This window comes from Drosophila novamexicana, unplaced genomic scaffold, assembly GCF_003285875.2.
Source record: "Drosophila novamexicana strain 15010-1031.04,08,12 unplaced genomic scaffold, DnovRS2.1 tig00001222-arrow-arrow-pilon, whole genome shotgun sequence".
NCBI lineage: Eukaryota > Metazoa > Arthropoda > Insecta > Diptera > Drosophilidae > Drosophila > Drosophila novamexicana.
Window position 1 is genome coordinate 849,991 of NW_020824845.1, and position 21,076 is coordinate 871,066.

Below are 21,076 nucleotides of genomic sequence, written 5' to 3' on the forward strand. Positions count from 1 at the left end.
CAGCCAATCATTGTAGCTGAATACGGCAGAAGTGAAGTGGATGGGCTGCGAGAGCCAATAAGAGGGCTGCCTATCCACCACGCTTCAAATTATCCCCATACGCTTGAACCTCAGGCAAAAGTCTGTAGCGTGCGATAGTCATATTGGCATTTGCATTCGCACTGTGGCTCGCGCATTTACTGTAACTACTTATTCCGACGGTCCGATCATGAGCTAAATATTTTACATCGGTTACGGTTTATTTAACTGGCATAGCTCCCTCTAAGTCTTAAAGGAGAATATGTAATGTGTGTAAATATATGAGAAGTTCACAAATGTTAATTTACATGAATTATTACTTTCGCAACCAAGAAAATAGTGAAATGTGTCAACCGAATCAGTGTACGGGTGCCCGGGATGGCTTAAAGCAAAGTTAACAACGTGATTTAATAACGAGTTCCTTGTATGACCTCTAAGCAAAGCAGGAGAGTGCAAAAAGAACAAGTGAACTAAAACAAAAGCCGTTGCTCACATAACAAAAACAAAAAAACAAAAAATACACACACAATATATATGGTAGTTGCATATGAGTCCTTATATAAAAAAAATCATCGCCATCTGTATGAATTTCCCTAAGGCTGGCTCAAGCCTGTGGTGGTAGCCCTGCGTGAAACATTGCCTCCTGCAGTGAATCCTGGGATTTTTATTAAATGGTCTTTGTTGACACTCAAATGACGAGTAGAGCGCATACTAACCCAAGTTTCTCACAAAACGCATGTACATAAATTAATACAACAAGCACAATACCGATTTCCATCGTAATCTGAATATCATCAACAACAAGAGCAACTTTTATTGTGTCATCAACTGTCTGGGGTTCGTTGACGTTCCCATCCAAGATCCAAGATCTCTGGGATCGCAAGTATCTTGTTAACCACAAAAACATATCTTTTAATTATGTTTACCCTGCAACCAACTCCGGCAGCTATAGGATCAGTGCCATGGTCGGCAGGAGCACTAATTGAACGATTGCCAACCTTGGATGATATGAATCATAAGGGTAAGCTGACCATATTGTGGATCAATTAAAATTAAGTCATTTAAATTTGCAAATTACAAATCCAAAAAACTAAAATTTCCAATTCTACACAAATATAACTATTATTTAATTGAAATATGGTATTGTTGCTTTTTATGCCCTTGTTTATTATAGTTAGTTGTATATATATGTATTGTGTTATGAAATATATACATAATAGAGAAGACATCTCTGACGCCATTAAGTATATTTATTCATCATGAGTATATATATATTCGCGTCGGTCTGTTTCAGTGCAAACTTGTCCCTTAGCTTAAAGCTATCGCCATGAATAGGTTCGTATTTCTGTTGCAGAAATAGATGTGTCGAAGTCGGCGGGCTCAGTATACTATATCATATAGCTGCTATAGGAACGATAGGAACCGAAACAGCTTCGGCCTAATATATCATATAAGGAGTTCTATATGTAGAATTGGTAGAAAAATAATATGTATATCGAAAACTTTTATTTTGTTTAATATTTAGAATACAGAATGCAGCTTTATTAATGAATATTTTAATTTATTTTCTTCGGCATGCCGAAATACAATTGGCTATGCATCCCAAGATATATAGGCATTTCCAGGCTTACAAAAGTAAATAAGAAAAAAGATTTTCTACCGAAGAAAATGTCTTTAATTGTTTATACCTTGAAATAGGTAAAAGAGGGTACAATGTTAAAGTGCCAATGCGTGTAACAGGCAGAAGGTAACATCTCCTGTTGATCTATCCGTTTATCCTTTTGTCCACCTGAAGACATTCGTCGATTTCGGAAACTACAACTAACGTACATAAGTATCCAATTAAAATCACCGAAAACCTTTGATTGCGGGTGTGGAATAAATATATGTATTTGGGAGAGCTCTACTACCCACAAAAAACAGGCTGCTTAGCGGATTACATTTTTCCCTTTTCCTCGAAAATTATCTGGTTAACTTTATATCTCTCATATCATAATTACATTTTTGCAATGACAATCATCATTTCACGATCATTTTAAAATATGTAAGCCCAGAGAAAAAGGGAATGAAACGTGAAAATATTCTGATAAACACGTGACGTATCGTACAAGCAAACGAAGCATGTTATATTTTCCGTCAGGTAATGGCCTTTTTTAGAAACAAGTAAGAGGTTCTAGTCGGGAGCTCCCGACTAGGGGATACCCTGAACCCTCTTCTTCCAACATCAAATGCATATATATATTCTATTTTAGAAGCTATATGTCAAGTTTGGTGAGTCTAGATATTATTATTTACCAAAATTACCCAAAAAACAGGATATCGATATCGATTTTTATCGATTGCTTGGAAACGGGGTAAGTTATCGATTATCGGAAACAAACTCGATCTGCGCGGGCACTAGGAGCACCTACATCTAAATTTCAAGTCTCTAGCTCTTATAGGTTCTAAGATCCTTGCGTTCATACATACGGAATGACGGACGGCTAGATCGACTCGGCTATTCATGCTGATCAAGAATATATATACTTTATGGGGTCGGAGATGCTTTCTTCTGCCTGTTACATACATTTGGATTTTGCACAAATACAATATACCCTCATTCCCATTTTTAATGGGTTCAGGGTATAAGAACAATAATATATAAATATGTAAAATTGGCTAAAACAGTATTTTGCAGACTCAAGTTTTTAGCAAAGGGAACAAATTAAAAAGAACCATCTCTACCAGCCCCCATTAGGAATATAATGTCATATATATTCTCGGTCAGTATCCAATGTTCGTCTGCCTGTCTACCAGCCCCCATTAGGAATATAATGTCATATATATTCTCGGTCAGTATCCAATGTTCGTCTGCCTGTTGGCTTCTATGTAAAAACAAGACTCTTGGGTGACAAGTATGCAACACACGTAGAATTTGGCTAGACCGAAACACTATATAGATCGAATGGGAGGAGGATCACACTAGATATAGAAACTGCTTTAATAAAAAAGCTGTTATGATTAATATTTTTTTATGTCCGTAAAGTCATGAAGTTATTTTTTATACCCTGAACCCATTAAAAATTGGTATAAGAGTATATTGTATTTGTGCGAAATCCAAATGTATGTAACAGGCAGAAGGAAGCATCTCCGACCCCATAAAGTATATATATTCTTGATCAACATTAATAGCCGAGTCGATCTAGCCATGTCCGTCTGTCTGTCCGTCCGTCCGTATGTATGAACGCAAGGATCTCAGAACCTATAAGAGCACGAGACTTGAAGTTTTAGATGTAGGTGCTCCTAGTTCCCGCGCAGATCGAGTTTGTTTCCGATAATCGATAACTTACTCCGTTTCCAAGCAATCGATAAAAATTGATATCGATATCCTGTTTTTTGGGCATCTTTGGTAAATAATAATAGCTAGAGTCATCAAACTTGACATATAGCTTCTAAAATAGTATATATATATGCATTTGATGTTGGAAGAAGAGGGTTCAGGGTATCCCCTAGTCGGGAGCTCCCGACTAGAACCTCTTACTTGTTAAATATATAATGTTTTACTAGCTTTACGAAGAAATCATTAATAATTAGATTCAACTCGATACAACAATAATCTTAAGCAAAAAATAAAATTCGAATATGGGCCTATAGGTAATAATGACCGGCAACAACAATAAATAAAACGAGCATGTTGTATGCATAGCTATTCCAATAACCTGCTGCTCTATCATCAGCAGACTTTACTACCGAAGGACTTGTCCTCAGTCTGAAGCTAGAACAACTTGTGAATTATAAGCTAGCAGGTTTTAGCCTACTCTTGTATGTTTACCCATGCGGCATATACTGTGTTTGCAAAAGCGTATCGCTACAACTAACAGTAGTTGCTTGGACATTATTTAATTATTTTGAACACCTGTTTAGACCTGTTCAAAGAGGTCAGTGGTCACATGTTCACTCTTCGTGATTATCACTTGTTGTTGTTCCAGGTCGTCAGGCTCAACAGTTAATGCTAAGCAGGTAGCTACAAAAATGTTACCATATTTGGATAAAAAAAAACACAGTAACAAATTTTTACCTTTAAATCGAATAACTAGCGCAGAAAGTCCATTAAGTGTTACCCACTTATGGCAACAGGCGCGCATAAGTATTTATTTGCTATGTTATTGTGTATATATAAATATGTTGGTGATTATTATTATTCGTTTGTTTTGCTCTTTTCTTATAGACAATGTTCTTGCTATGAGAAATCTGCCCTGTTTGGGCGTCGCTGGTGGCAGCGGACTGGGCGGTATTGGCGGAAAGGCTGCTGCAACTGCTGCGATGGAAGCCGCCGCGGATGCGACTACAGCACCACAGCCCCCACATTCGACATCTTCGTATTTTACCACCACTTACTACCACTTAACAGATGATGAATGTATGTCCTTGTTTCAAAGCTTGTCATCCTACTTTCATATTCCAAGATCTTGTAAACCATATTTCTTTATAACAGAAGCGTTTTTCTCCAAAAATAGTATTATTTAAACAAGAGGGCTCCTGCTTTTAGACTTTTAACTTTACCAAGCGCGAGGATACTATCACAAATATTCAACTCTCCTGTCCACAAAAACACACACACACACTCATTGATTTTGTTGTTACTCGTCCGGACTTTATGAATACAACAGGACAACGTGTTCAAAGAAAAATAAGTATTTAGATTTATTTACCAAATTAGGTATCTCATGCAAATGTTGGGACCTGCATCTGCAGGCGCAGGTCATAAACACACATTCTCTTTTGATCCCCTTCACGGGCTGGACAATTCCGGATACTGGCCCATAATACTGTAATTGTTTTTTGTTTCTATTGAAAAAGCAACATTTAAAATTATTCGTATTCACATTCCATAAATAATATATGGGTTTTTATTTTAAATTCTTTTTAACAAACTTATTATGGAACGCCAAGTCGCCAAACTTTTATTTTAGTTAGAAAAATGCATTTTACTCAGCTAAGAACAAATTATAATAATTAGAAATGGCGATTTTTAGTCAAATGTGAATTTCTTAAACAAGTGATATATTTTTTTATTGGACTGTAACTTATATTTTAATTTTCACATTTCAAAACCTGACGCCACATCTGGTTTTAAATCAAAACGTGGCTTCCTGGACATTTAATTGAATTATTCAAATTATGTGTCAAAATACGGAGAATTCAGACACATACACGCACACACACATACACACACACACACTCACACACATAATTAAGCTATTCGACTTAGGCACTTCACAGGGTAGCGGCTCCGTATGAGGAGTAGCTATCGGTCACTGCACCGATTTGTGAAAATGAGTAGAAATATTTGGCATTCGGTGTGAAAATTGAAAGACGTTGGTCTTCATTGATTTTTCCACTAATTGTTTTGTTAGCATTGTGTAGTGGATGACTTGGTCGAAGGTCTAGAGATGCAGCATAGCTGGCAATTATGGCAACATGGCAACAACCCCGTCAGAGTTGTCAAACTGAAAAACCCATGGCACGGCTGATCATTGCGGACAATGCCCGGGAGGGATCTGGCTACTAAGTCGAAGTAAAGACGTTTATTGGGCACAGGAGGGTATTGGGAATCGGCAAAGAACACATAGCCGGTCCGAGCTACTGTCCCCGTCTTATATGGTTCCGTCCCCATGCCGATCCTCGGTGCTCGGTCCCCGACCCGGTGCCCGTCCCTACCTGGCATTCGTCGCCCGCTGTGCTGATAAGTACTTTCTGTGATGTCCGTGCCATTGTTTGTTTGTGAATCAATACAATCATTTTCCACCTATAATGATATTGAAGAGTGTGTGTTCATTCGGCGACCGTTTCGTGTCATGTCGTTACAAATGAAAACAATTATCGACGTTGAAAGCCGAAGTCGAATCAAAAAACAAAAACGTCAGAATTTTGTTTTGTCTGTGTCTTTGTTCCTTCTGCTCGTGTCGAACATGGACAGACTACTTACTGCATATATATATATATATATATATATATATATTATATATACATTCCTCTCACTTTATTTATGTATCGTTGACTCTTTCGCTCAAGCATTCATCACACAAATGAGCCTCTTTAGCGGCACTAGGGTAACCGACGCACGTCCATTGTACGAAGTGGTTCCTAGTGGTTGTTTCTCCTCCCAGTCCCAGTCATCACGAGGATACGTTAGGTCTGGACCCGGGCACTGGTCCACAGCATTGTTTGCCGATTGATTTGTGTTGCAATTACATTGTTAATCCCATTTGCAAAGATGTTTTTGGCTATTGTCAGCCTTGTTGCATTTGGTAAATCATCACATTTGCTTGTGGCTCTTGTAACCCACATACAATACATACCATACATTCATATACACATACATAAATAAATAGTAGAAACTGGTCTCTGGGGTAACTAAGATTAGGCCATATTTACCTGAATTACAGTAGTTCAGTTCTATTCACAACAGCTGATTCTGACACATAGTCTGCATTCAAATTTCGATGTAAATATTAAATAAACAACATATATATAATTTGTATTAAAAATCATCTTTGATTTTAGCAATTAAAATGATGATAAATCTCGTGAATTTGTATCTTTTGTGTACAGTGCAGAGTACAATAAGAATATTGATATATATATATATATATATTTATATATATATATATATATAAATATATATATATATATATATTTATATATATATATATATATAAATATATATATATATATATAGTTATGCAATCGCTGTTATTAATTTAAAGCTGATTTAACTTTAATGGTCAAGATGCTCAACTAGCGCAAATGGTCTTCAAATTGAACGGTCGGGGTAACCTTTTATAGTGCTTTGACCTTCATCTCCAGGCATTAGATAACGGGGTAAAACTGGCAGGCGAGTTGCCGCTTCGCTGGCTTAAAGTTGGAATCAAATTGATACGCAGATTTGGGGATTATCCCACAATCAATACTAGGAAATTTGTTTCAAATCCATGCTCGACTTGACGAGTGCGACCTTTTTTCAAAATCTTTTTGGTTGAACGCTTAATTTTATTATCTTCTTTTTTGTTATGTATCATTTCTGCTTTTGTTTCAGTTCTTATCTGTGCATTGTCTAATAGTTAGAGCTCTTCAATCTCAAACAACCAAACTGGGTTGTTACCAAACAAAAGTTTGCGCGGACCTAGAAATGTACTCACTGCCCAACAGACCGTATTCATCTTGACACTTTAAGAGCGTGCCAAAACTAATTTTTGTCTAATGGAAAGTAAATCGTGTAGAAACTAAATTTGACTTTAAGTGGCAGGCAGGTGGATATATATATATATATATATATATATATATATGTATATATATATATATATATATGTATACATAAATTGGTTCTTTTTATACCCTGAACACATTAAAAATGGGTATAAGGGTATATTGTATTTGTGCAAAATCCAAATGTATGTAACAGGTAGAAGGAAGCATCTCCGACCCCATAAAGTATATATATTCTTGATCAGCATCAATAGCCGAGTCGATCTAGCATGTCCGTCTGTCTGTCCGTCCGTCCGTCCGTATGTATGAGCTAAAGGATCTCAGAACCTATAAGAGCTAGAGACTTGAAATTAGATGTAGATGCTCCTAGTTCCCGCGCAGATCGAGTTTGTTTCCGATAATCGATAACTCGACATCCTGTTTTTTTTTTAAGCAAATTGGGTAAATAATAAGAGCTAGGCCACCAAACATGATATGTTGCTTCTAGAATATTATAGATATTTCAAGTATCTTTCATTTCATACCTATCGTCACCTCCCCGCTACCACCCCAGAGCTATAAATCAAGTTAATAACCCAACTTTTATTGCCAATCAATTTAAACCACAATTTAAATGCAATTGATTTTTTCAGAATACACAAATATTCTATGGTACAGTAAGACATACTGTAGAGCATTTCATAAAGATCCGTTAAGAAAAACCAAAGTTATATGCAACTGCGCAATTGAATGGGGCAGCAGCTTTAAGAATTTCTGTAAACATGTACACACACACATTCATGCGCGTCTGCTTCGCATTCTAATAGCATGGTAATTGCTTCTTTTTTTGTAGTTCATTTTTTTATCATAATTACTTAATTGTTGGTGTGGCTGCTGAGTAGAGGCATAGCAAGTGGCGCGGTCTGTCGAGAGTTCGAGCCCTACCGGGGAAAGTATTATTATTTATTTATTTTTTTTTTGCTGGTGTGGCTGTTAAGTAGAGTCGACAGTAAGTAATGCGGTCAGTTGCAAATTCGAGCCCTGCTAAGGGAACTTATTTTTATTAATTTATTTGGTGTTGGAATAAGAGGGTTCAGGGTATCCCCTAGTCGGGAGCTCCCGACTAGAACCTCTTACTTGTTTTTAACAATATATTATATAAAACTTGATATATTGTTTCTAGAATATTATATATATATCAAGTATCTTTCATTTTATACCTATCGCTACCTCCCCGCTACCACCACAGAGCTATAAAGCAAGTTAATTATCCAACTTATATTGCCCAGCAACTTAAGTCACCATTTTAATGCAATTGACTTTTTAAGAATACACAAATATTCTATGGTACAATAAGATATACTGTAGAAAATCTCATTAAGATCGGTTAAGAAAAAACCAAAGTTATGTTTTACTACGCAATTGGATGGGGTGCAAAATTCAAGAGTTTCTCTATGCATGTAGACACACATACATGCGCGTCTGCATTACAATTACATATACCAAAAGCATTGCAATTGCGATTCTTTTCTGTGCTCCTATTTTAATTCGGTTCTTTCTCAATAATACTTAATTATTGGTGTGGCTGTTAAGTAGAGGCATAGCAGGTAATGCGGTCAGTTGCGAGTTTGAACCCTGCCAAGGGAACTTTTTTTTTTAAATATATCATTATTACTTCAAACAAGCGCGTTGCGCGAACTGCATTTAGTGTTGGAATAAGATGGTTCAGGGTATTCCCTAGTCGGGAACTCCCTACTAGAACCTCTTACTTGTTTTACGTTTGCTTAAGTTTCCGTACAAACACTTATTTAAATGTAATGCAGCAGGAAACACTATTTCAAATAGGAAAGTAAAGGAAAGGGCAACAAACCCAGCATACATAGCTATGAATACATACATGTAGTAGGCACACGGTATGCCTTAGTCGGGAACATTCGACTTAAACTTTATACAAATCAGTATATCGGTTGATTAACAATACAATATCTACATTGAACATTTCAGGTCACAGCGGGGTAAATCAATTGGGAGGAGTCTTTGTTGGAGGAAGACCATTACCTGACTCGACTCGCCAGAAAATCGTTGAGCTTGCTCACTCCGGAGCTCGACCATGTGATATTTCTCGGATCCTTCAAGTTTCCAACGGATGCGTTAGTAAAATTTTAGGCAGGTGAGTACCGTATACATGACTTTCACTAATTCCATTATTGTGCGCGAGATACAAATAAATTTGGGCTGGTAGGGATTGTATACTTACATATATATGTGTATATACAAAAATCTAAGCGTAAGGATGAATTAAGGATCTTAAGCTTTTAGATAGCGAAGCTTAGGAAAGTGCACCAGGCGAGGGAAGTTTTCCCAGATCTCACTTGGATCATGATTGGTCCATTGTGTTTTGGGGAGTTTATTGGGGACTTAGCTCCACTCCGAGGTACGGATCAAGCCTAGAATTCTTTTGGACCTTTGCTTGGGTTCAAAAGGAAATAGATAACAAGAAAACGGAATCTAGTTTTACTAGCTGGAAGAGTACAGAATAGCTGAGACGCTGTCTCTGCCCCTTCCTCATCGCGATAGCTTTTACAGAAGTAGTTAAAGGAGGCAAGGAGTCCGCCTCCCATCTAGTTCTCTAGCTTAGACTCGTCCGTATATATCCAAAAGGATTTGCTGGCCTGGAGGGGAATATGATTGTGGAAAGGGGTAGAACGATTCGGGTTGTAGCTCCGACAGGCTGCTGGTAAACTCTTAGGTAACTTATTGTTCACATATATACATATAGATCAATCTGTTATCTACTTGCTTCGGTTAGTGATATGTTTTAAATTGCATTAATGTTTTGCTTACAATTAATTCCAGATATTACGAAACAGGAAGTATTCGACCACGTGCGATTGGAGGCTCTAAGCCACGAGTAGCCACCGCAGAAGTCGTTAGCAAAATCTCGCAATACAAACGGGAATGCCCCAGCATATTTGCATGGGAAATTAGAGATAGATTATTGCAGGAGAACGTGTGCACAAATGACAACATACCAAGTGTAAGTTTATCTTAGATATGAAACCTAGATTCATAATATTATTGTATACTTAAACATCAAATATGGTCTATCTAGCTCATATACTATTTTTGTAATGTGTAAAGAAAATAATGTCTTAAAAACGAATTTAATAGATATCTGGGAAATGTGAAGTTTTGCATTTGGTATGCGCGAATGTATATATTTTAAATTTCAATGAATTTATGCAGACGAATCAAGAATATATATACTTTATCTGGGGTCGGACAAGCGTCCGTCGGTCTGTTAGATGGATTTTCAAAAAACATTATACCAATTTACAATTATACGATGGGTTGATAGTATAAAAACAAATGTTTGTAAGATGTCCCTCAGGCTAAACAATCAAAACTTAGTATAATAGTTTAGTTTATTTAATCCTGTCTCATTGTTATATTTTGATTTTATCTCTCTCATTGACTTATGAAAGTGCTTTAAGACTTTAGCTAAAATTGATGCCAAATTTCGAGTAATTTTTAATAATTTAAGCATCACATTATTATATGCCATTTTCTCCGCTATTTGAACTTTTCTTTTGTATTCTTGACGCCATTTTTTTTTCGCCTATTCTTTCATCTAGTTAGCATTACCATTTTTTATTGTTTATTAAGTATGCCAAAAAGGAAAGAAGCAAAGGAGCAAAATGAATTGTGACAGCGATGCCGATGGCCTGCGTTGTACTTTTCCTCATTGACAGTTGTGTGGAAAATGTGCGCATTCAAATGGAAGGGAAAATCTTTTATGCACATTAAACGACAAAAAGGGAAATCAGTGCTAGAAAAAGTATGAAAAACGTACAATATTAAATAAATACAACCCAGCCCGTCACCACAAAGCGTTAGGCGTTGAAATTCACGCGCGAGGGGAAATCACATTTTTCCTTTTATGCTGCCAAAAGAAATAGAAACTGAATCGACCGATTGGACGGGACCAGGATCCGGAACCCGGCTCGTAACAAAATCATTGAGGGGTGAAAGCGTAGTGTTTGCCAGTTACATGCTGCATGTTGCCGCATGCTCTAATTTGTTCCAAGAGTCCTGGGGCTTAACTATATGCCCACGACGGAAGACAGTATATGGCCGGCGCCAAAAAGTACAATAAAAAACAATTGAAGTTTTGTTTTGTTAATAACAACTATGTCGATTCGAAAAAACAACGGCTCACAAGTTATTTAATGAAATAAATGCTGTTAATAAACGTTCACGTTTCAATGTAACCCACCAAATATTTAACGTTTTATTTCGTTATCCGTTTGTGTTTTCCAAGGGACAGGCTCCTATTTTTTTTAGCTAATTGAACCCCCCATTCCGATTATCGTCAACTTACTCCGTTCAATCGATAAAAATCGATATCGATATCCGGTTTTTTGGGCAATTTTGGCAAATAATAAGAGCTAGAGTCACCAAACTTGACATATAGCTTCTAAAATAGAATATATATATGCATTTGATGTTGGAAGAAGAGGGTTCAGGGTATCCCCTAGTCGGGAGCTCCCGACTAGAACCTTTTACTTGCTTTATTTGAAGCGTTACAAGCCACCAAATAATGTTAGCCATACATATATGCACATTTTATGTGTGAGGATCTTCTGTTAGGTAAACATGTATGGAAACTGGCACTCAATCCCTTATGTACATTACTAGTTATGTACATTTACATATGGATACCTGACGTGGTAGGGATATTTAAACATAGGTACATATGAAGGGTACATATATATGCGCACAAATATATATATGTGCGACGCTTTCGGGGATGGCGTTCATTTTTATTTTTTCAAAAATAAGTTTTTATACAAGCGTTCGCTTTCGTTCCCCCGAAAGGACATTTCTGCCTAATTTTTCCACTCAACTGCACTTTTCCCTGTTGTTCTCACTCGCTCATTTATATGTTTCGAGCGTTTGTTATTTCTTTCGTTCGCTTTTGCTTTTGCTTTTGCTGTTGCCTTTTGAATTCATTTCAAAAGCGCTGTCATGCTCAGGCACTGCCTTAAAATAATAATAAGCAAATGCCCAACTAGGAGATTCCCTGCGAACCCCGCGCGGAGCTGCTGCACAAACATTCTAGCTTCCTTCTACACAAAGTCAAAAATACCCAGCTTACGCCCCACACCATCGAAAATGATTTCGTTTCCGATCTTAACGAAATTTGTAGGCCATACGTATGGCATCCACATGTGCTTAAATACCAAATTTGGGGTCTCTTGTGCTCTAAGATCTTGATCGATTTCGATGGAAAGTTATCGTTGAAAACTCCATCTGCAAAAACACTATGAGGACCTATGTTCAAAATTTGAAAACTCTAGCCCTTATGGTTTTCGAGATAGAAGCATTCAGACAGACTAACAGAAGATGACTCGGCTATTGATGCTGACCAACAATATATGTACTCGAAGTGCTCGGCGATGCTTCCTATGCCCAATATCCAATTTATACACATTTTCAATGGCTTCTGAATATAACAACACGACTAGGAAATATCCTTTAGCCAGGTTCCACTTGCCCTAGCAAAAAGTACTTCTACTGCATTTTATACATTACCTACCTAAAACAGGCATTTAATCACATACCCTGAAAAGAACATTACTTGAGCAGTGGCTCCAATTCCTCTGTATATTGTTGAATTGTAATAAATATTTTAATTTTTTTTAACTACTAGAAAATATAATTCCTATCTGTATATGCTATACTTGAACTTGATCTACTCGGTCTCTGTTGATGAGATTGTATTTACTTAATTATATCTATTATAATAGATTATATTATAAATTAACCTTTTTGGATTGTTGGTGATTTGTATACTTTAAGGTATCGTCAATAAACAGAGTACTGAGGAACTTAGCAGCACAAAAGGAGCAGCAAAATACTGGAACAAGCAGCTCCAATCCAAACCCAAACCCAAGCCATGCAGCAGCTAGCGGCAATGGCAGTAGCAATAATGGTAATAGTAGTAGTAATGGTAACAGCGTAAGTGGAGCGAGTGGGGTGGGACCGAGCTCCACAAACGATCTGATACAAACGGCGACACCTTTGAACTCATCGGAGAGTGGAGGTGCCAGCAATTCTGGCGAGGGCAGCGAGCAGGAGTCGATTTATGAGAAGATACGCATGCTGAACACTCAACAAGCTTCGACGCTGGATTCGGCTATATCAACCCCAGGGGCGCCTCCAGTCAGTCACGAGCAGCTCATGACGAGTGTGCCCAGCCACTTCAGTCCGCACCCCCATTCGAGCCACTCGATCCACACCCATGGCCATGGCCATCAACAGCAGCAGAGTTGGCCCACTCGCCATTATTCCACAGGGTCCTGGTATGCAGCTCCTCTGAATGGCAGCGAATTAGTTCCGTCTTCAGGTGTTATCTCTGTGACTGGCTATGGAAACGGTGGCCTGACCGCTGCTCCAGGTCTGGTTCCGGGACATCCGTTGACCCCACCAAGTGATCTCATCAATATTGGGGGCCCAAGCGCTCGTTTGGGCAACTGCACCATTTCCCCAGACGATGTAATGCTGAAAAAGGGTAAGTAGGACCGCCAATCATATAACATATGTTGATAAGATCAAAGGAAGTTTTTTACATATAGTAGAAGTGCGATCTTTCTATTTGTCGAATACTTGCTTATATAAAAGATCATATGGTGAACTAAATGATATTCATTAAATTTATTAAATTTGTATTGGAAGCCTTAAGAGACACAGAAGATAGATAGTTAATTGGATAATAATGTTCTAGACTAGACATACTAACTGGGAAATACCCTGTAAATCCATTGCTGTTGATGTAAATGTAGTTTGCAGGCCAAAAGTAATAGTATAGTGCAAAATATATTATAATTGAGACTGGAAATTGTTTTGAGAAAACTGTATTTATTTGATATGTATCTACTAGCGGGTATGGTACGTGGCACGTATAAAATAAATGTTCTCAAAAAGCTTTTGAAAATGATTTTGAAACTGATCAACAAACAACTTTCATACAAACATACGTGGAATTTCCCAAATCGCTGAAACATGTATTCATAAAGTTCTTATATAGAGATTGGAAAATAAGTTTGACGCAAATCGGACACTACTTAAAACTTCGCCCAGGAAATCTTTGAATCGCATTTCTACCGAAGGCGTTTCGATTATGCGAAAAATGTGAAACACGTCTCGAATGATTTTCCATATAGATCCTCGAATATGAATTTGAGGGCGAAACGTCATCCACCAATTCTCTGACCCCCATTTCCACCAAGGAGGAATACATTTTTGGAAAAGTGTGAAACAAAGATTTCTTAAATTGAGTTTGAGGCCGATAGGATGGTAAACAAAAAAGTTGCATACAAATGTTTCTCGCGATTTTTCCATACTTGCGGGTGGAATTTCCGGAAACCCCGTCTTAATGTGCACCTTCATCACATAAGTTAACCACAGTGAGAATTTCAGCTTCTTACCTCTTACGGTTTGGGCTGTGCGTTGATCACCAATCAGTCAGTCAGTCAGTCAGGACAAACAGTATTATATATATATTTCACTACGCAATATCTTTAAGTTTAGGGGAAGGTAGCATTCAACTTCGAGTAGAGACAACAGAACAGACAGTCTGGCAAGGCCAATCAAGCACTGGACGCTGGGTCACGTGCCTGTTCTATTTACGCACGCACGCCAGGTTTGCCCTTATCGAATTGTCGGCGATACAGACTGATACATAAAACACAATTACAGTGCTGAGGAGAAAGGTTAGCCATATCGGGGAGGCAAGCATGTAAAAAACACTAGTGAGCATTAACATAAGCGACATCCAAAAGATATTCTAAGTCAATCGTGCGTCTTTTGGGCAAAATTGATTCATGACGAAGGTTGCTCTTAAATACACCCTGTTCTCGTACAATGGGAAAACGAGTATATTGATTTGTTGAAATATATTTAGAAGTCTGTAAGAGGCATCTACAAGCCCATAATTATTCAAATTGTTGATCTACATTCAAAATTCAGTGGATCTATTGATATCCTACGGTCTGTCTGTAAGTCTTATGAGCGCATCTATCTCAGGGCTTAGAGCTAAAATAATATCTTTAAAAGCCTTTTTGGCAAATATTGCCTTTCGGCTGGCATAGAATTGCTATGAATTTCAAAGGATAAAGGTTATATGAGCAAAGTCCGATCGAATTTAAACTTATTTTCGAAGCTTTCTATGAAAAGTAAATGAAGACAATTTTCGAACTTTTGTAAATTTTTTTCCAGCCGATTAACTTTAATTGAAAATGGGTAAAAAAGGAATAATAGATTTGAGTACATTTGTGGTAGACAGAAGGAAGCACAAGGACAGCATTAAGTGCGTATACTCTTTGTCAGTAGTCAGCATCAATATCCGATTCGATTGGTTACGTCCGTCTGTCTTTATGTCTGAACACGTCGATCCAGGATCCTATAAGAACTAAAGACTGGAACATTGGTTCTCCTAGTTTTCGTACATTACGAATTTGCTTCAAATCATAGATAACTGGTTTAGTTTAAAATCGATATAGGTCGGTATTGAAATCCTTTTTTTTTTATTTTATATGAGTCAACACATGTGATAAGCATGTTCCTGACATCCATATTAATATTTAAAAAATACAAGTAAGAGTGCTCTAGTCGATGCGAATTGGTGGGTAGTTCCAATTAATTTATTTATTTGATTTATAACTATGGGGCTAGGCTAGAAGCATTGAAGCAGGATTTTCGCCATGAAATGGGATATTATAGAGTTTTAATTTAAAGTTTTAATTTAAGAACCGGTTAGGATCTGAGCATAAATCGAATATAATAAAAGCTGAAAGCATACACCAAGTTCGCTTGGCAGGTTCTCGCATAGTATACACAGATCCAAAAAGTATTCTGTATAGTTCTGTAAATGTATGTATGTATATATAAAAGGGGTTCTTGGAATGTGTGTGATGATCGCTCGGCTTTGGATATCAGCTAATCGGTCACTATTTGCCATTAGGTGCAGGGTATCAAAATTTGATAAATAGGTAGTTTAAATGCTTACAAATGTTTTTACATTCGCAGACATTTACCAAATATCTAATTAGCTTAACCACATACGCCCAAGTTTTGAAAACAAAATCTGTGCCCAAAGTTCGTCCGCGTGTTTGCCTTAACTGTTTGGGTGTGTCAGAAGAAGTAACTGTAACTGTAGCTCCGTATAATCCGCAGCCTCTGGCAACGGCAGCGGCAGCGGCAACGGGAATTGCTGTCGTGCTTGACAAGTTTACCCTTAACCGAGTAGTTGCTTTAATGCGATTTGCAGACTCATTTTACAGGCGATGACACTTCATTAAACGCCAAACCCGTGGGGGTGGCAGCGGTGACAGTGGTTGGGGGAATGCGGGCGGTGATATGGTTAGAGGGGGAGATGTGTTGATGGGGTGCATAAATAGAAAGCGAAAAATACATATTTATAAAATCGGTATCTGAAAAACCTCATGCTACACATTTTGGGCCTTATCTCGTTTGTCTCTAACGTATTTAACTGTGAAAGAGTGTCGCTCTGTCGCAACCTCCCCTGTCATCCAACTCCTCGGCCAACCGTCGTATCTTCTGCTTTCGAGGCTTTGTTGCTGTTACGGCTATCTTTATGCCTCGTTCCCCTTGCGCTTGTTGTTGGTTTTGTTGTTGTTTATGGTTGATTTTCGTTGTTGTTGCTGTTGTTGCCTGTCAGCACATTGCAATTTGCTAGGCAAGTGACGTGTGCTCTGGACTGGACCTAAGTCCGGACCTGCGGCATGTCTCAGAGCTATCAGCATCTATTTGCTCTGTCACATTCACTCACATTCAGTGCCAGTTACACAAACAAACGCACACACACACACACCTTTGCTATATCAAAAGCGACAAGCTGAGATCCAAATGTTGCGGTCACCGGTCTCTTAGATGTGGATGCTGATGTGGTTTGAAGCAGGACTTCATGTCGTATTAATGCTCTGATTTTCAGCCGATTCAGTACTGCTTAAAAACACATTATGTACATTATACATAGCACAGGTGAAATGTACATTCACATATGAGTATATATGTAAATGAAAAATATGCATGCTTCAGACTCAAAAATATTCTGTGTTAATTGTCCAATCTATGTCAATTTTTAAAGGTGCAAAAATTGTGCATGCAGTACAAGAATATGTAACTTCGAATATTAAATATTAAATACCAGTGCAAACATTTAATGAATTTTTAGTTACACAACGTACTCAACAAATAGATAAGAATAAGACATGTTATTCAAATACAACTTTAAACTGTATGAGCTGAAGGCATATTTCACTATTAAATCGAAAACTTCTTTGCATTTTAGCATTTAAATTTTTTGTCACAAAGTATTGTATTATCTAAAGGGGGGATTTTGTAGTCTAGTGCGTTATACTACAAAGTTCTTACTTATTTTATATATCTAACTAATATATATATATTTATATGTGTAGCAAGCCAAATATAAATAAAATACTATTATTAATACGATTATTGGCTTTTAGAGCTCGATGGACACCAATCAGATGAAACTGGTTCAGGCGAAGGAGATAACTCAAATGGTGGTGCCTCCAACATAGGAACGAGTGAAGATGATCAGGCTAGATTAATTTTAAAAAGGAAATTGCAAAGGAACCGAACATCATTTACAAATGACCAGATTGACAGTCTAGAAAAAGGTATATATATTTAAATATTAAAGTTAAAGGTAAGACCTGGTGGAGAGTGCTCAAATGGAAGATCCCATTTGCCATTACTGAACCGTTTCAATTATATATAATATATTCTAGCGGTAAGTTTACTGCTTCAAATTTGAGATATATTTTTCACCCACATTCCGTCCGCAAACAAAATAAATCGATACGAACTATCTTAAGCTCAACATCTAAAGTCATATTTTTTACATAGATATTTGAAAATTGAATAAGTGACCAAAAGTGGGAATCAATGGTTTCCGCCCATAATAAACTTACGTTCATTAAACGTTTAACCCGTAATTTATATCCAAGAGATGTGGATTTAGCGCAAAACGTATTAAATAAATTTCACAAAGATCTTTGAAAATAAATTTGGAGTCGATCCAAAGGTAAGAAAAAACCATGTAAGTTTTCCGCCAATTTACCACAGATGCGGGTAAAATTAAAAAAAAACCGGAACACTTATTCATTATGTTCTTATCAATTAGATTAAACATAAAACTTCGCCTACAAAATTTTAAATCCGCATTTTCCATCGATGAAGCTTTGATGTTAATATCATATACCTTTTAATGTTTTTAGAGTTTGAAAGAACACATTATCCGGACGTCTTTGCCCGCGAACGATTGGCTGGAAAGATAGGTTTGCCCGAGGCAAGGATACAAGTCTGGTTTTCGAATCGACGGGCCAAGTGGCGTCGTGAAGAGAAATTACGAAATCAGCGGCGAACGCCAAACTCAACCGGCACAAATGGAACATCATCCTCGACCTCGGCAACAACATCTTTAACTGACAGTCCCAATAGCCTAGGCGGTTGCTCTTCACTATTGGCTGGCTCTGCAGGAAGTAAGTTTTGCACTCAAACTTAGGTTATAACTCATCAGCTTTTTTTTATGCCCTGTACCCAATGAAATGGGACATGAAGTTTATATATTGTTGACCAGGACGACTAGCTGAGTCGATTAAGTCAAGTTCGTCTGTCTGTCTGTATATAAACCACAATATTATATTGATTGAGTTGTAAATAAAAGTGAAATTTTACAATTTTGTGGGGAACGAGGGGATGCATTAAAAACTAAAAAAAAAACAGTTTTATAATCAGGATCTGTGTCTACCCATACCTAATTGGGAGTCTCGAGCTTTCGTAACCTCGGAGATACGCTTTAAGGGTTTCGTTATATATTTTATTCGAATTGTTTAACTTTCCTATTATATTTGAATTGTAGGTGGACTGAATGGCTTAGCATCGCCGAATCCAATAGCAACGCCAACTGGCGGGTCTGAAACTTCGGATGCACACCACACAGCCTCAGGAGGTGCTCATATTCGATCTGGAACGCATAACATAGGCAATGCATGTTCACCAGGACTAGGAATTGCTGACCAACGGCATCAGCACCATCATCACGTTCCTCCTCACACACTCGTCCCGTCCATTTCACCGCGCCTCAACTTCAACAGTGGCTTCAGCAGTTCGATGAGCGCAATGTATACGAATATGCACCACAATGCGATATCAATGAGTGAAGGTTACGGGTAAGTTAATTAATGTGATATATTATATACTACTGCATTAATTCGGTTCTTGAATTTGATTAGATCTGTGTCCTCGATGCCAAACTTCGGCCATCCAACAGTGGGTTCCTTGGCACCTCCTTCGCCAATTACGCAACAAAGAGATTTGACACCGCCATCCATGTATCCGTGCCACATGCCTCTACGGCCTCCGCCAATACCACCACACCAACTAGTTGGTGTGGGAAGTGCCACAAATGACAGTGCCGGCGTCAGCAGCAGTCCACTCCAATCCAATCCACATGCTGCGTCCGGAACTGTGGCCAGCAACAATGCAATCGGATACGAATCTCTTTCGGCTTACAGTTTGCAGCCCCCGCCACCAGCAAGCACAGCTGCGAATCATATTCCCTCTGGCCATCATCCCAGCATGGAGGCTCGCCAAGCTACTTGTAGCCCAAGTCTAATGAATAGTGGCGGCTCAGTTCATGGGGTGGGTCATGGATCGGGATTTGGGAGCGAGAGTATTTCACCTGCTTTGCCTTCCTACGCACACATGAGCTATAACTATGCGGCAGCGGCCAGTGGTGTGGCATCCTCTGGAGGTGCCAATCCGGCTGCTGCCATTAATTCGCACGGATCGGGAAAGCAGCAGTTTTTTGCGTCTTGCTTTTACTCTCCTTGGGCTTAAGTGCAAGTACGGCAGATTTACAGTGGAAAACTAATCAAAAAAAAAAACAACTTTCATGCCCCAAAAAAGTAGTCAACTGCATCTTTCATATCGAGCCAGCACTTCGGAGACCCAAAAATCGAATTTACATATCTTTCAATAAATACTTCAAATCACTGATTTAAGCATGAAGGTTGTAGTAAAGTGCATATGTATATTTCCGCCCAAGGATTCCACCAATTATCACAGTAATTGGTGTGATTAAATAATATAAATTTGAGAAAAAAAAAACAAATTAAAATTAGTTTTATTTGTCAAATATACCAAAGCGAAAAAACATTTAAAATTATCAGGAAATTCTCGAGTATATTTCTGCATTTTGAAAAATACCATATATATATAAGAACCTTTACCTCTAAGCTTTAAGGCCCTTGAACACAAATAAAACTAGCCATTAGCTTAATAAAAATACACTAAATATATTCCCAGTAGTCTGGAATTTCATTTTATAAGGTTCCACAAATGCATAGAAAAGGAACACATTAGGAAGTATCTTAGACCCAATAACTGTTAACTGACGAAGCCAAAAACAATATGAAAATAAGTCAGAGTTACTTGGGAGCTAATGGGAGTTATTCAGTATCAAGGGTCCATTTTGTTTTCTATTGAAACATTTTATGCAATAATTAAGAAATTAAAAGGGTGTAAAGGTCGCATACCTAATATGATGTGAATATACCAAAAACAAAGCTTTACCTCCTGTGGTTCTTTATTTCTTTTATTTTTGTGTAGATGGCTAGCTGTAAAGTATTTTTCTGTCCCTCATATATCTTCTATTATCTCCTCGTTATGCCAAAATACCGGAGTCGCAAACGCTTTTGAGGCGTATTTCGAGAAAAAG

General features: G+C 37.7%; 1 protein-coding gene across 2 annotated transcripts; it reads left to right on the forward strand.

Annotated features, from left to right (window-relative positions):
• Positions 1-183: 183 nt before the first annotated feature.
• LOC115766771 (paired box protein Pax-6) lies at positions 184-20,470 on the forward strand. Of its 2 annotated transcripts, XM_030710781.1 has the most exons (9): positions 830-1,039; positions 4,226-4,417; positions 9,250-9,415; positions 10,102-10,282; positions 13,108-13,819; positions 17,799-17,972; positions 18,573-18,836; positions 19,217-19,526; positions 19,590-20,470. In XM_030710781.1, exons 1-9 carry the CDS (start codon positions 937-939, stop codon positions 20,194-20,196), a joined length of 2,709 nt encoding a protein of 902 aa, XP_030566641.1. In that variant the 5' UTR covers positions 830-936; the 3' UTR covers positions 20,197-20,470. The 2 variants fall into 2 exon arrangements, with proteins under 2 accessions (XP_030566642.1, XP_030566641.1); XM_030710782.1 differs by lacking the exons at positions 18,573-18,836; positions 19,217-19,526; positions 19,590-20,470 and adding an exon at positions 18,202-18,523 and having other exon boundaries at positions 184-1,039.
• The last annotated feature ends 606 nt before the right edge of the window (positions 20,471-21,076 follow it).